Source organism: Cervus elaphus, chromosome 20 (genome assembly GCF_910594005.1).
Source record: "Cervus elaphus chromosome 20, mCerEla1.1, whole genome shotgun sequence".
Classification (NCBI taxonomy): Eukaryota; Metazoa; Chordata; class Mammalia; order Artiodactyla; family Cervidae; genus Cervus; species Cervus elaphus.
Window position 1 is genome coordinate 100,895,127 of NC_057834.1, and position 16,193 is coordinate 100,911,319.

Genomic DNA, 16,193 nt, shown 5'->3' on the forward strand with positions numbered 1-16,193 from the left:
GGACAAAGGAAGAACTCCTGATTTACCTGTAGGATGAACCATAAACTCTATAAATAAGGGTCCTGTGGGCCTTTGGGCATCTTAATAACATGAAATAAATAAAGCAAGCTTATAGATTAATAGATAAGTGGTGAAACCATGGCCTGGGCCACAAGAGATGATCAATGAATGAATTGTGATCATATTCAGTGAATTAGTGAACAAACGCCAGGCACGAGGAGCTTTGCTATTAAGGTGAACAGGAGAAAACCTCACTGACCAGGTTTTGTTTAGTTTTGTGTTTTTAGTGGTCCTGGCACATTGAAAGTTAAAAAGAAAAGAAAACGAATGTGACAAAACCTGAGCTCTCATCACACCTTATGCTCCATGAAACGAAATGCTTTCAAAACATTGCTTGCTTATAACTTGCTAGAAACTAGGTGCAGATGTAGTAAAATGCAAAAAATGTCTGTGAATGAATCAAGAAAACTTCAACAAAGTGGCAGCTGAGGTTTCCAGCAACAACACAATAATAGCATTTTTTCAATTTTATTTATTTATTTTAAGTACGTTGGATCTTCATTGCTGTGAAGGCATTTCTCTCGTTATGGTGCCTGGGCTTCTCATTACAGTGGCTTCACTTGTGGAGGGCACGTGGGCTGCAACAGTTGCAGCGTTTGGGCTCAGCAGTTGCAATTCCCGGCTCTAGAGCACAGGCTCAACAGCTGGGGCACACGGGCTTAGCTGCTTTGTGGCATGTGGGATCTTCCCAGACCAGAGATCAAACCCATTTCTCCTGCATTGGCAGGAGAATTCTTAACCAGGGAAGCCCAACAATGCAGTAACTTAATATTGCATCATTTCTTTAGGGTTTATGTTGCCTTTCATAAAGAATACATCAGCTGAACCTGTCAGCTGTCAGACAGAAGTGATATCATTTTCATTCTACGGACAATAAAACTGAGGTTCAGAGAGCCAAGTTTCTTGCCCAATATCAAGTAAATGATAAGACTGGACTCATGTTCAAGTTTTCGGACTTCAAATTCCAGGAATTCCCCAAAGGCATCTCACATTCTTCATAGACGTGAGATAAATGTGATGAAAATGACACAGAGTGGCATATATATAACTGGGCTTTAATTTTGCATTAATGCACAAGGGAATTAGCTCCCTATAATGAGATGTCACTTCCTAATTTGTAGGTATCAAGCTAATGGGCTGACTGCTTCCTGGAGTAGGAGTGACCTATTCTAGGAATAGATAACTACAGTCAAACGAGTTAATGAATAATTCCCACTCTCAAAACCCAGGGAGGGATATGATTTAATATGTGTTCAGCTACGACTTCATTGGCATAATGCTCTCCTAATGTCTGCTGGACAGTAGATTAGCTTTACATAGCAGCAATGAATCAACTATACATCAGGCACTCTATTACATGATGTGTATCATTTAGTTCATTTAATACTAATGAAACTTTATCCCTTCTATAAAATGAGAATACTGAGATTTATAGAAAACTTGCAAGCGGACACTCTAACTTTGATGTCCACCAGTAGAGAATGCTAAAATCTTCTCACTATTACTTGGTACACTTTTAATACCAACCTATGCTAAATTAGGCTTCTCTGGTGGCTCAGATGTTAAAGAGTCTGCCTGTGATGTGGGAGACCCAGGTTCTATCCCTGGGTTGGGAAGATCCTCTGGAGAAGGAAACAGCCACCCACTCCAGTATTCTTGCCTGGAAAATCCCATGGATGGAGAAGCCTGGCAGGCTATAGTCCATGGAGTCACAAAGAGTTAGACATGACTGAGTGACTAACACACTATGTTAAATTAGCAGCATTCTCAAATAACTAAAAGTGAGCTTGCCAACACAAGACAAGAGCTAAAATTTAGTCTTTACGACATTGCTAATAGGTAAATATTTTCCCATTTTATAACTAAGAAGGTCAAGGTTTTTTTTAATAAAGCTACACAGATAGGTAAGTTTCAGTCCTGGCATTCAAATCCAAGCCTTTAACTCTGGACTCAAGTTCCTTCTGCTTCCTTTTGGAGGACAGAATACTTGTGTCCCAGACCTAGGTGGGCACTACTCAGTCGTGTATCCTTTGACAAGTCAGTTAATATATATCTGGCCTCAATTTCATTGTCTATAACCTGAGGCACAGATTTAACTAATGTCTGAAAGGCCCCCTCTAGCTATGATGCTAGAATACAACTATCTACCTGGGGCTACGATGAATTAAATCACTGAAAGTCACACAAGGGGCATGGTCTTGATGTGACCACTGAACTTCCCTGGTGGTACAGTGGGTGAGAATCTGCCTGCCAATGCAAGGGACACAGGTTAGATCCCTAGTCCAGGAAGATTCCACACGCCATGAAGCAACTAAGCCGGTGAGCCACAACTACTGAGCCCGTGTGCTGCAACGACTGAAACTTGTGCACCGAGAGCCCGTGCTCTGCAATAAGAGAAGCCACTGCAAGGAGAAGCCTGCACACCACAATGAGAAGAAGTCCCCGCTCTGTTTGCCGCAACTAGAGAAAGCCTGTGTGTAGCAACGAAGACTCAACACAGCTAAAAATGAACAAATACAATTTTTAATGTGACCACTGACTACTCTGCCACTTTGGATCTTGGGACTTCTTTTCCTGGCAGAGCTTCTGCTCACTTTGATGACTAAGAACTGCTGAAGTATAGAGCAAACAGCCTGGGATTCAGGACACCTGGCTTCACACTCTGGGTCCACAATAACTAAAGTAGGAGCTTGAGCCTCAGCATCTACAATCCTACAACATCTACAGTGATTCTGAAACTCACTCTTGTAAAGAATGGCTCCAGTTGAACTACCACAAATTGAGACCAGTCAAAGCCTTCTGAGAACTGAAGGATGAGCTTGGGAATTCAAGTACCTAAAGGTTATCACCTGCCTGGAGAGTTGAGACATTCCCCTTTCCTCTTCCTAATGGAATCTCTTCCTAATGAAATCTCTTCCTAATGATATCATCTTGGTTAATGGTGCAGTAACAAGGACAGCTGGTTCTTTAGAGGCTATAATAGACTTCTGCTTACCCAATTCTACTGTCTTGCAAATGTCAAAAAATTGTGGATGGCCAGCCACAAGAAGGGTTGAGTCTGTGGCAATGAGCGGAGTGAAGCTGACTGAGCCTCATGGGGCTCAAACTCTGTATCTGGCACCAACTGCTCCACTCCATCAGCCATGCTGCTGGCAGGAGTCCCTTAAATATATCCTAAATTAACCAAGTGCTTCTCTGCACAGCATAAGTGTATTCAGAAAACTACAGTTCTAAGAAGGCATTACAGGAAAACTGAGGGAAAGCTTGGGAGTCAAATGGCCTGGTTTTGGGCCCGAGGACTTGCTATATAAAAGTACACTACTAATTTGACTCTAAGCCTCTGTTTCCTCAGCTAGAAAATGGAGATAACAATAGCACCTTATTTACTGTGTTTTTATAAAGATTGAATTCATGGCTGGTGTTAAATTCCATGTTTGGCAAATAGTGAGTACCCCACAAATAGTCGCTGTTATTATTAATAACAATTCATCAATCTACACCTCCAAGCAGAAATAACTAAAGCAGCTAAAGCCTTAAAAAAAAAATTAAAGTAAGGGTGACGAACTCAAATATTCTTTCTTAGACTGTCCTACCAAAATGGACAGTATTTCTATTTCCTCTTGTGGTTCCCACTAGACATGAAGATACAGACCTTCTGGAGACTTTTAGGGAGATCAGAGAAGTCTAGACTATAAGGAAAGTTTGATTCCACCTGCTCGGCCCAAAAGTTATATAACTCAGTACTGAGAGGTACAGCGCAATATAGAAACAATTACCTTCTCCTACTCTCAGCGTTGGAGATGCAGAGGTGGAGGTGGCAGATCGGCGTGGTGTGGACTGAGTGGATGTAGGTCCACTCGGGTGAAACACGTCATCCACCCCTGACTGTCCAGACTGGACGGGACCAGCTGCACCTCCGCCCCCGAACAGGTCACTCAGAAGTTCGGAGTTGGAGGGAGGAGCCGCCGGCGAAGAGAAGTTCTTACTCACTGCAGACCCTTCTAGACCCAGAAGATCCACATCCTCAGGGGGTGCAGGGGCAGCTGGCTCCTGCTGCTTTTTGCTGGGCTTCCTGGCTGCGTGAGGTTTGTCACCATTGGCATTGCCATGTGGGCTGGACAGCGTCAGAAGTTCATCATCTGACTGCTCACTCTCCTGATTCACTAGGGCAGCGTGGTCCTCCTCGCAGAATGACTTCTCTGATTTCTGATCTAAGGAAGGCGAGTATGCCAGAAACAGTCAGTCACCAGCCACAGAATTTCTGCTTTTTGTTAGAGTCTACATACTTAACTTCAGAAAGAGAGAAACAGCAGCCTGGAAAAATCAATGCTTTTAGACTCTTACTGATGGAAAACTTAATGTATTTCACATAACATTAAATTACTATCTGTTGAGCATTTGAGAGGAATATAAGCGTGAAGACCAAAAACTCTAGAATCAGCCCAAGTTTGAATCTCATCTCTGCTACTTACTGGCTCTGTGACACTGAAAAAGTGGCTTTACTTCTCTGTGCCTTGGTTTTATCTTCTGCAAAATGCGAGTAGTAAATAGAACCTAGCTTCCATTGACTGTTGTGAAAATTACATGAGATATGATATGGAAAACGCTCAGATCAATCCTAAGTAGTACTTAAGTGGTTTTTCTTATTTTTAAAATTACTACTATCACCATCCTCCTCTTCTTCTTCCCAGCACTATGCGAGGTGCTTTGAAAAAAACAAAACATTGTCTCCTAGTCCTTGCTGCCTCCTCTCATGGTCTTTTTCAAATGACCTGCAGCCAAAAGCAGGGCCTTTGCCCCACATTCTGGAGAAGTGAACCCCATGCCTAATAAGTGACCAGAGGAAATGGCTCTGGTGTAAGGATGGCCCTTACACCAACTGGGAGGAGGTACTTTCAGCATAAAATGGGCAGCAGGAAAGATTTCCAGCAGGAAATTCCTTTCTTCTGGGGACGGAATGGAGAGGCTGGTGAGTGACATTCCAGGCCCTCCTTGGGGCAGATGGCCCTATGGAACTTCATCTACTGCCAGGTAGATCCCTATTCCAAACCAAGTGCAGATCCACATCCCTCCTCCCCAGTCCTGAAATGCAAAAAGCTGTGAAAAACTAAATGTTCCCCTACGTTGGTAGAAAAATCTGACTGGAACTGACATGAAAGTTACTTATAAATGTCTTCATTGATTTCACTCAGGTTTATGAGTTATGTTTCACTGCAGACATTTTTTTTCTTTTTAATTTTTATTGAAGGATAATTGCTTTACAGAATTTTGTTGTTTTCTGTCAAACCTCAACATGAATCAGCCATAGGTATATATATATCCCCTCCCTTTTGAACCTCCCTTTCACCTCCCTCCCCATCCCACTCCTCTGGGTTGATCCAGAGCCCCTGTTTGAGTTTCCTGAGCCATCCAGAAAATTCCCGTTGGCTATTTATCTTACATATGGTAATGTAAGTTTCCATGTTACTTTTCCCATACATGTCACCCTCTCCTCCCCTCTCCACATGTCCATAAGTCTATTCTCTATGTCTGTTTCTCCGCTGTTTCCCTGTAAAAAAAATTCTTTAGAACCATTTTTCTAGATTTTGCATATGTGCATTAGAATATGACATTTACCTTTCTGACTCACTTCACTCTGTGTAATAGGTTCTAGGTTCAACCACCTCATCAGAACTGACTCAAATGGGTTCCTTTTATGGCCTGAGTAATATTCCATTGTGTATATGTACCACAAATTCTTTATCCATTCATTGTCGATGGACATCTAGGTTGCTTCCATGTTCTAGCTATTGTAAATAGTGCTGCAATGAACATTAGGATACATGTGTCTTTTTCAATTTTTGGTTTCCTAGGGTACATGCCTAGGAGTGGAATTGCTGGGTCATATGATGGTTTTATTCCTAGCTTTTTAAGGAATCCCCATACCATCTTCCATAGTAGCTGTATCAATTTACACTCCCACCAACAGTGCAAGAGCATTCCTTCTCCACACCCTCTCCAGCATCTATTGTTTGCAGACTTTTTGATGATGGCCATTCTGACTGGTGTGAGGTGATATTTCATTGAAGTTTTGATTTGCATTTCTCTAATAATGAGTGATGCTGGGCATCTTTTCATGTGTTTGTTAGCCATCTGTATGTCTTCTTTGGAGAAATGTCTGTTTAGGTCTTTTTCCCACTTTTTGACTGGGTTGTTTTTCTGGAATGAGCTGCTTGTATATTTTGGAAATTAATCCTTTGTCAGTTGTTTCATTTGCTATTATTGTCTCCCATTCTGAGGGCTGTCTCTTCACCTTGCTTATAGTTTCCTTTGCTGTGCCAAAGCTTTTAAGCTTAATCAGGTCTCACTTACTTACTTATGTTTTTATTTCCGTTACTCTAGGAGGTGGGTCACAGAGGATCTTGCTTTGATTTACATTATCGCATGTTCTGCCTATGTTTTCCTCATGATAATGATCCTCAAGATCATGGCATCTGGTCCCATCACTTCATGGTAAATATATGGGGAAACAGTGGAAACAGTGGCTAACTTTATTTTTCTGGGCTCCAAAATCACTGCAGATGGTGATTGCAGCTATGAAATTAAAAGACGCTTACTCCTTGGAAGGAAAGTTATGACCAACCTACATAGCATATTAAAAAGCAGAGACATTACTTTGCCAACAAAGGTCCGTCTGGTCAAGGCTATGGTTTTTCCAGTGGTCATGTATGGATGTGAGAGTTGGACTGTGAAGAATGCTGAGCACCGAGGAACTGATGCTTTTGAACTGTGGTGTTGGAGAAGACTCTTGAGTCCCTTGGACTGCAAGGAGTTCCAACCAGTCCATCCTAAAGGAGATCAGTCCTGGGTGTTCATTGGAAGGACTGATGTTGAAGCTGAAACTCCAATACTTTGGCCACCTGATGTGAAGAGCTCTCTCATTTGAAAAGACCCTGATGCTGGGAAAGATTGAGGGCAGGAGGAGAAGGGGATGACAGAGGATGAGATGGTTGAATGGCATCACCAACTCAATGGACATGAGTTTGGGTAGACTCCAGAAGTTGGTGATGGACAGGGAGGCCTGGTGTGCTGCAGTTCATGGGGTTGCAAAGAGTCGGACATGACTGAGCAACTGAACTGAACTAAACTGAATTTTCTGTGTATAGTTCTTTTGTCTCCTTAGGTCTAAGTTTATTCCTAAATGTTTAATTCTTTTTGTTGCAGTGGTGAAAGGGATTGATTCCTTAATTTCTCTTTCTGATTTTTCATTGTTAGTATATAGAAATGCAAGTGATTTCTGTGTATCCTGCAACTTTGCTAAATTCACTGATTAGCTCTAGTAATTTTCTGATACAATCTTTAGGATTTTCTATGTACAGTATCATGTCATCTGCAAACAGTAAGACTTCACTTCTTCTTTTCTGATCTGGATTCCTTTTATTTCTTTTTCTTCTCTGATTGCTGTAGCGAGGACTTCCAGAACTATGTTGAATAATAGTGGTGAAAGTGGACACCCTTGTCTTATTCCTGATCTTAGGGGGAATGCTTTAAGTTTTTCAACATTGACAATAATGTTTGCTGTAGGCTTATCATACATCCCCTTTACTATGTTGAGGTAGGTTCCTTCTATCCTCATTTTTTGAAGAGTTTTAACCATAAATGGGTCCTGAATTTTGTCAAAGGCTTTTTCTGCATTTACTGAGATTATCATATGACTTTTATCTTTTGTTAATATGATGTATCACATTGATTGATTTGCATATATTTAATAATCCTTGCATTCTTGGAATAACCCAACTTGATCACGGTATATGAGCTTTTTGATGTGTTGCTGAATTCTGTTTGCAAAAATTTTGTTGAGGATTTTTGCATCTATGTTCATCAGTGATATTGGCCTGTATTTTTAATTTTTTGTGTTGTCTTTGTCTGGTTTTGGTATCAGGGTGATGGCAGCCTCGTAGAATGAGTTTGGAAGTGTTCTTTCCTCTGCAATTTTTTGAGTTTTAGAAAGATAGGCATTAGCTCTTCTCTAAATGTTTGATAGAATTCTCCTATGAAGCCATCTGGTCCTGGGGTCTTGTTTTTTGAGAGATATTTGATCACAACTTCAATTTCAGTGCTTGTAATTGGGTTGTTCATAATTTCTACTTCTTCCTGGTTCAGTCTTGGAAGATTGAACTTTTCTACAAATCTGTCCATTTCTTCCAGGTTATCCATTTTACTGCTATATAGTTGTTCATAATGGTCTCTTCTAATCCTTTGTATTTCTGCATTGTCTGTTGTAACTTCTCCTTTTTTATTTCTAATTTTGTTGATTTGATTCTTCTCTTTTTTTCAGATGAGTCTGGATAAAGGTTTGCAAATTCTGTTTATCTTCTCAAAGAACTAGCTTATAGTTTTATTAATCTTTACTATTGTTTCTTTCATTTCTTTTTCATTTATTTCTGCTCAGATCTTTACGATTTCTTTCCTTCTACTAATTTTTGGGGGAGTTTGTTCTTCCTTTTCCAGTTGTTTTAGGTGTAAAATTAGGCTGTCCATTCGATGTGTTTCTTGTTTCTTGAGGTAGGATTGTATTGCTATCAACTTCCCTCTTAGAACTACTTCTGCTGCATCCCATAGGTTTTGAGTTGTGTTTTCAGCCATTTGTCTCTAGAAATTTTTTTATTTCCTTTTTGATTTCTTCAGTAACCTGCTGGTTATTTAGAAACGTGTTGTTTAATCACCATGTGTTTGTGTTTCTAACAGTTTTTTTTTCTTGTAATTGATATCTAGTCTCATAGCTCTGTGGTTGGAGAAGATGCTTGATATAATTTCAATTTTCTTAAATTTATTGAGGTTTGATTTGGGACCCAAGATGTGGTCCAACTTGGAGAATGTTCCGTGTGCACTTGAGAAGAAGGTGTATTCTTCTGCATTTGGATGAAAATGTCCTGAAGATATCAATGAGATCCATCTCATCTAATGTGTTTCCTTATTAACTTTCTGTTTTGATTGTCTGTCCGTTGGTGTGAGTGGAGTGTTAAAGTCTCCTACTATTATTGTGTTACTGTCAATTTCTCCTTTATGTCTGTTACTATTTGTCTTATTTATTGAGGTGCTCCTATGTTGGGTGCACAGATATTTACAATTGTTGTGCCTTCCTCTTACATTGATCCCTTGATCATTATGGAGTGTCCTTCCTTATCTCTTGTAACATTCTTTATTTTAAGGTCTATTTTGTCGGATAGGAGGATTGCTACTCCAGCTTTCTTTTGCTTCTCATTTGCATGGAATATATTTTTCCTTCCTCTCACTTTCAGTATATATGTGTCTTTAGGTCTGAAATAGGTTTCTTGTAGACAGCATATATATGGGTCTTGTTTTTGTATCCATTCAGCCAGTCGGTGTCTTTCGGTTGGAGCATTTAATCCATTTACATTGAAAATAATTGTTGATATTTATGTTCCTATTGCCATTTTCTTAACTGTTTGGGGTTGATTTTGTAGATCTTTTGTCTTCTCCTATATTTCTTGACTGTATAAGTCCCTTTAAAGATTTGTTGCAAAGCTGATTTGGTGATATTGAATTCTCTTAACTTTGGCTTGTCTGAAAACCTTTTTATTTCTCCATCAATTTTGAATGAGATCCTTGCCAGGTACAGTAATCTTGGTTGTAGATTTTCCCCTTTCAGTACTTTAAATATATCCTGTCATTCCCTTCTGGCCTGCAGAGTTTCTGCTGAAAGATCAGCTGTTAAGCATATGAGGTTTCCCTTGTATGTTACTTGTTGCTTCTCCTTTGCTGCTTTTAATATTATGTGTCTTGGCATGTTTCTTCTTGGGTTTATCTTGTATGGGATTCTTTGTGCCTCTTGGACTTGATTGACTATTTCCTTTTTCATGCTGGGGAAATTTTCAACTATAATCTCTTTAAAATTTTTACCTTATTCTGCTCTTAAGAAGTTATTTTCACCATTTTATATTCCAGCTCACTGATTCGATCTTCTGCTTCAGATATTCTGCTATTGATTCCTTCTAGAGTATTTTTAATTTCAGTAATTGTGTTGTTTGTCTCTGCATGTTTATTCTTTAATTCTCCTAGGTCTTTGTTAATTGATTCTTGCATTTTCTCCATTCTGTTTTCAAGTTTTTGATCATCTTTACTATCATATTTTGAATTCTTTTTCAGGTAGTTTGCCTATTTCCTCTTCATTTATTTGGACTTCTGTGTTTCTAGTTTGTTCCTTCCTTTGCATAGTGTTTCTCTCCCTTCTCATTATTTTTTTTTTTAACTTGTTGTGTTTGAGGTCTCCTTTTCTCAGGCTTCAAGGAAAGTTGAATTCTTTCCTTGAAGAAGGTTGAATTCTTTCTTCCTTTTTGCTTCTGCCCTCCTAAGGTTGGTCCAGTGGTTTGTGTAAGCTTCACATAGGGTGAGATTTGTGCTGAGTTTTTGTTTGTTTTTCCTCTGATGGGCAAGGCTGAGTGAGGTGGTTTTTCTGTCTGCTGATGACTGGGTTTGTATTTTTGTTTTTTGTTGTTATTGTTGTTGTTTAGGTGAGGTGTCCTGCACAGGGTGCTATGGCGGTTGGGTGATGCCAGGTCTTGTATTCAAGTGGTTTCCTTTGTGTGAGTTCTCACTATTTGACACTCCCTAGGGTTAGTTCTCTGGTAGTCTAGGGTCTTGGAGTCAGTGCTCCCACTCCAAATGCTCAGGGCTTGATCTCCAAAGTCGCAAACTTTATCAGGGGCAGTGGGGCCAACAGAGAGTACCAGGACCTCAGGGTTTGACTTTTCTACTTTTCTGATGTTTCATCTCCCCAAATTTCACAATACAGCCATTTCCTCGCAAACCAGAAGGCAAGATCCTTGAGGACTGGGAAGATCCTTGTTTCTCTAGCCCCTATTACAATGCCTGGGCCATTGCAAAAAACTCAATGTGTGATCTGGTCTGCCTAAAGCCGGGACACGTACAGCAGAAACTTCTTCCAGCCCCTCAATGCAGACATTTTAACATGTTTAATGACATGCTGTTGTCTGAGATGCCCTCAGAGGTGCTAAGGAATATGCAGTTTATGTATTGTATTGCCTTTCTAACGTGCAAAAAATTCTGCATTCCTAAATCCATCTAGCTCTGTGCGATTCAGTTAAAAGACTGTGCATTTGTGCTAAACCTATTTTATAGCCTGATAAGATTTCTCAAGTACTTACTAAAATAGCAGAGGAAAGTAAAAGTAATGTTTTATTAAAAGCTCTTATGCGAAGAAGCAAGATGAAGGAGAAACGAAGAGGGGACTGGGAAATCTACCTGCTATCTACATTTCACTGGGTTTTCCCATTTTTAAAATGTTTTTGATCCCAAATCTCAGTAGAAAATTCTGAAAGAATCTAAAAAAGTGGATGTATGTACAATAGATTCACTTTATTGTACACCTGAAAACAACACAACATTGTAAATCAACTATTTCCCAATAAAAATTTAAAAAAAAGAAAATTCTGAAAGTAAACCTTTCAGTTCAAAAGAATTCTGTAAACAACTTTTTCATCACATGTAGAAAACTCTGTGTAGGCAATGGGAATAGTGTGTTATATTGACACGGAAAGGAAAGTCAATCAAGAGGATTTTAAGTACACCATCACCAGAGGCAGTTTCCTGCCCCTTTCTTAAGAAAGTCCTTACCATGGACTTCCACATTCAATCTTGCAGTTAACCTCAGCAAACTATAAAGCAAAGGGGTATCAATCAGAATACCAATGCTAATCTACTGGGGGCTGTCCAAAGTTTCTTGTTGGGAAAGATTCTAAACACATCTTCAGGTTCTGCAAAAAAGGATATTGCAATCAAGTCCAACCTCTGTCAAGGTTTTTAAAGCAAGTAGCAGAGATATGTACGTACTGTTTGCCTTCCCTGCACCAGGGAAGCTTAGCTCTGCCCTGCTAGTGGTCAAAGCCCTGGGCAGGGTGGAGGTGGGTGTTGCCAGATTTTGTATTTTTGGAAAATTTATTTAAGGGCGTGAGATTGAGTTCTTTGCTAATTTTTTGTGTGTGTCAGCAGTGTGAATGGAGATCCTAGAAAATACCATGATTATTCATTAACCCAGTGCTGTGATCCATAACACTGCATAATAGAAAAGGTAGAATTCAGCTTAAAATAGCCTTTTGCATCAGTCTAATGGCATCCATGGAGTTCAGAGTAGGAAAGTTGCCTCATATGGAAAAGGAATGAGCAGGAAGAATGTGAAATAACATGTTAGGTAGATGACTTCTAAGTGTTGTTTTTACTTTAGACTGTTTCAAGGACTAATCATTTTTATAGAAGAACCATGTAATTTAACCACCTAACCATGTAACTAAGAGAAATACTTGGAAATAAATACCTTGCCAGCAGAGAGTGGAAAAGAAGCCACCTTGTCCAAAATGTCTGGGGTTATCTGGAGGGATATCTATTGGAGCCTGTCCTGCAAGACAAAAGACATCGAGGAAACACAGGAAATAAATCAATGAGATAAATAACACAGAGGCTTCGTTCTGAAAACTAAACCACCAGATGACTCATACCTCCTAAGACCAGAGTATCTTGATGCTCCTGGTGAGAAGAGAAGAGGATGCTGGGGTTGACATCTTTTGTGCAGTAATGTTCCCATGGTGGAGTTAGGTCTATCACTTTGTCGTGCGGCTGTAGTTCTACATCCAGAGTTACCTGAAATAGCTGAGGATATTTTTCTGGTACATCACATGCATCCAACTCAGGCCTAAATAGGAATTTAGAAGAATAAGGTCAGTGAAAAACAATGGAACCAGCATGATGTTCAGTACAGAAACCATTGTAGATGGATTCCGAAGTTCAGTCTGAGACTCATTTCTAGGGAAAAATCAATCATTACCATGTAAGAGACTTTACTGTTTTGAGTCTCAGTTTCCTCATGGAGAGAAAAGAGGAGAAGAGTGTCTACTTATAGAATTTAGATACTACTGCTTGTGAAAGCATTCTAGACAGCAGGGCGGATATATTCTGACAGTGTACACTGGCATGTCCAAATCAGTTGTTAAAATAGTGAAATAGGCTCACAGCCACCATCCTGAGCTATTGAATGTCTACTCCTAACCTGGCTCTAGCAACTCCCACCTATCACCCCAGTTTCAACCACTCACATGGGTCCCCTAGACTACACTGTAATACAGCAACTAATATCTGATGCAGAGGTCCTGGGGGACCCTGCTTCAGTGCTATAGCCAGGCATTCATTCTGATGGGTCTTTGTTGATTCCATTTCCTTCCCTGTTGCAAAACACAAAGGGATACACAGATGCAAAGGATAACCATACTGAAACTTTGTTCCCTCTCTGTTCACTTCTGTTCCCCCACCTGGTATTTCAGACCTTTTTATTTGAAGTCTGATCCATTTATGTTTATGACAAATTACATCCAACTGAGAGTTGAAAATGCAACCAGCCTCCAGTATGCTGCTAAGCCACAGGCACAGGATTTGGGGGTGAGGGGGAAGCTGTCACATGGGCACTAATAAGCCTTGGGAACTTGACTGCCAGCATTTCACAGCTCCTTGGATTGAAAAGGCAGTTTGGCCCAAGTAGCACTCACTTGGTGAACTTTAAAACTGTTGTGTCCAGTGGAATGAATCCAGTATGAAACTGAAGCTGAAATATTTGAGTGTTGGTCACCTAAAAAATACAAAAGCAGCACATTACAATCAATCAGTGAAAAGGGAACCAGATCAAATGATTATATTTGGGGGAGTCATACATCATCAACTGCTTCTATATCTGCACCTTTGTTTACTATGAATATTAAACAACCTCCTCATTTGGATCTAGCCCAGCTTCACTTCCAACCTCTCCTCTCCATGAACTCTTTCGTGGCAAGCCATCCCCTCATCTCTGAGACCCGATGTTCTTGCACCTAGCCATACTCATCTCATTCCTTCTGTCCAGGATGTCCCTGTTCCAACCTGATGAACTAATCCTTCAAGAGCCACCTTCACATCTTCTGTAGCCTTTCTGAGCCACCACTGGATAGAATAAACTGCTACCTTTATGCCATCTCATCCTACCTCTTTAATGGTAGTGGATACTCGGACATGTGTGAATTTCCCCTGAACTCCTAAAAGGCAGTCTTACTTTTGTCAATCCTAAACCCCTAGGCAACGACTGGCATAGAACATGTATTCAGCAAATACTTGATGAATTAAAATATGAACATTTGCTATGAACATTAGGGTGCATATATCTTTTCAAATTAGTGTTTTCATTTTCTTCAGACAGATACCCAGGTGTGAAGCTGCAGGATCAGTTGGATAATATCACTGACTCAATGAACATGCGTTTGAGCAAACTCCAGGAGATAGTGGAGGACAAGGAAGCCTGGCGTGCTGCAGTCCGTGGGTCACAAAGAGTCAGACACACTTAGGGACTGAACAATAACAACATGGGAGCTCTACTCCTAACTTGAGGGGGAGGGAAACTCTATATTGCTTTCCATATTGCAGTAGCAATTTACATCCCCACCAACTGTGTATTAGGGTTCCCTTTTCTCCACATCATTGCCACAATAACACTTGTTATTTCTTGTCTTTTTGACAATAGCCATTCTATTCTGATGGGTGTGAGGTGATATCTCAGCGTGGTTTTGATTTGCATTTCCCTGATGATTAGTGATGTTGAGCATCTTTTCATGAGTCTGTTGACTATCTGTGTGTTTCTTTGGGGGAAAAAAATGTCTGTTTAGGTCTTGTGCCCATTTTTAAATTGGATTGTTTGTTTTCTTAATATTGAGTTCATGGCAGTATTATTCACAATAGATACGGAAGCAATCTGAGTGCCCATTGACAGATGAATGAATAATGTGATGTGTATTATATACACACATATACATATATATATAGCATATATATACAACATACATGATTATTCAGCCATAAAAAAAGAATGAAATCTTGCCATTTGTAGCACCATGCACGGACCTGGAGGGTATTATGCTTAGTGAGATAAGTCAGACAGAAAAAGATAAATATTGTATGTTTTCACTTGTATGTGGACTATAAAAAACAAAACAAATGAACAAATAAAACAGCTCATGGCACACACATGGAACAAACCAGTGGTTGTCACAGGGGAGAAAGGTGAAACAGGTGAAGGACATTAAAGATACACATTGCCAGTTATAAAATAAAGTCACAAGAATGTAGTATATGGCACACTAGGGAGTATAATCAATATTTTATAGTAACTCTATATAGTGTATAATCTATAAAAATAACAAATCACTATGCTGGACACTTGAAATAATGTAACATTTTAAGTCAACTGTACTTCAATACATAATTTTTTTTTAAATGCAATTACTTGTAGCGTCATTTGTGATATCCCAACAGTGGCAATAACTCATATGTACACCAAATGATGGAGGGATGAATAAAAGCTATATAATCATAAAATGGAATACTGTCTAGCTATGTAAAGTACTGATATAGCAAGGATGAACCTTGAAAACATTAGGCTAAGTGAAAGAAGCCAGTCACAAAAGAGCATACATTATATGGCTCCGTTTATATGAAATGTCTAAAACAGGCAAATCCATAGAAATAGAAAGTAGATTCCTGGTTGCCTAGGGGATGGAAGAGGAGGAATGGACTGCTGCTAATACACATAGCGTTTCCTTCGTGGATGATGAAAACGTTTGGGAATCAGACAGCACTGCTGCACAGCTCTTTGACAATGCTAAAAATAAGAGCACTGTATACTTCAGAAGGGTGCATTTTATATCAAATTTATTTCCATTGAAAAATTGAAAAACTGTCATTACTTAATCCCACGTTCTTAACAGAGACATCCCCTCTCACAGTGATCCAGATAGGGCACTGTGAAGAAGCACAGGTTGCTACAGAGCAAGATTTGCACTTCAGTGTCAGGGCTGCCGTCTTCTGGCAACGCCATCTGGGCGAGTCACAACCTCCAAGTCTTAGCTTTCTCCCCTGTAGAATGAGGGCAATGGGCATAAGTCATTTGTTTTCTGCTTTCTTTTTTTTTTTTATCGAAGTATAGTTGATTTAGAATGTTGTGTTAATTTCTGCTGCACAGTAAAGTGATTCAGCTTTTTATATATATATATACACACACACACACACACACACACATTCTTTTTTATATTCTTTCCCATTAT

General features: G+C 39.7%; 1 protein-coding gene across 4 annotated transcripts in view; it reads right to left on the minus strand.

The window, feature by feature from the left end:
• The window catches only part of DNAJC6 (DnaJ heat shock protein family (Hsp40) member C6), a 170,598-nt gene that overhangs the window by 22,641 nt on the left and 131,764 nt on the right, over window positions 1–16,193 (minus strand). For all 4 annotated transcript variants that reach the window (XM_043877820.1, XM_043877821.1, XM_043877822.1 and 1 more), the window contains 4 exons: window positions 13,617–13,696; window positions 12,576–12,769; window positions 12,395–12,475; window positions 3,837–4,271 (listed from right to left, as the gene is read on the minus strand). In XM_043877820.1, the coding sequence (XP_043733755.1) occupies window positions 3,837–4,271; window positions 12,395–12,475; window positions 12,576–12,769; window positions 13,617–13,696 (790 nt within the window). The remainder of the gene's footprint in view (window positions 1–3,836; window positions 4,272–12,394; window positions 12,476–12,575; window positions 12,770–13,616; window positions 13,697–16,193) is intronic.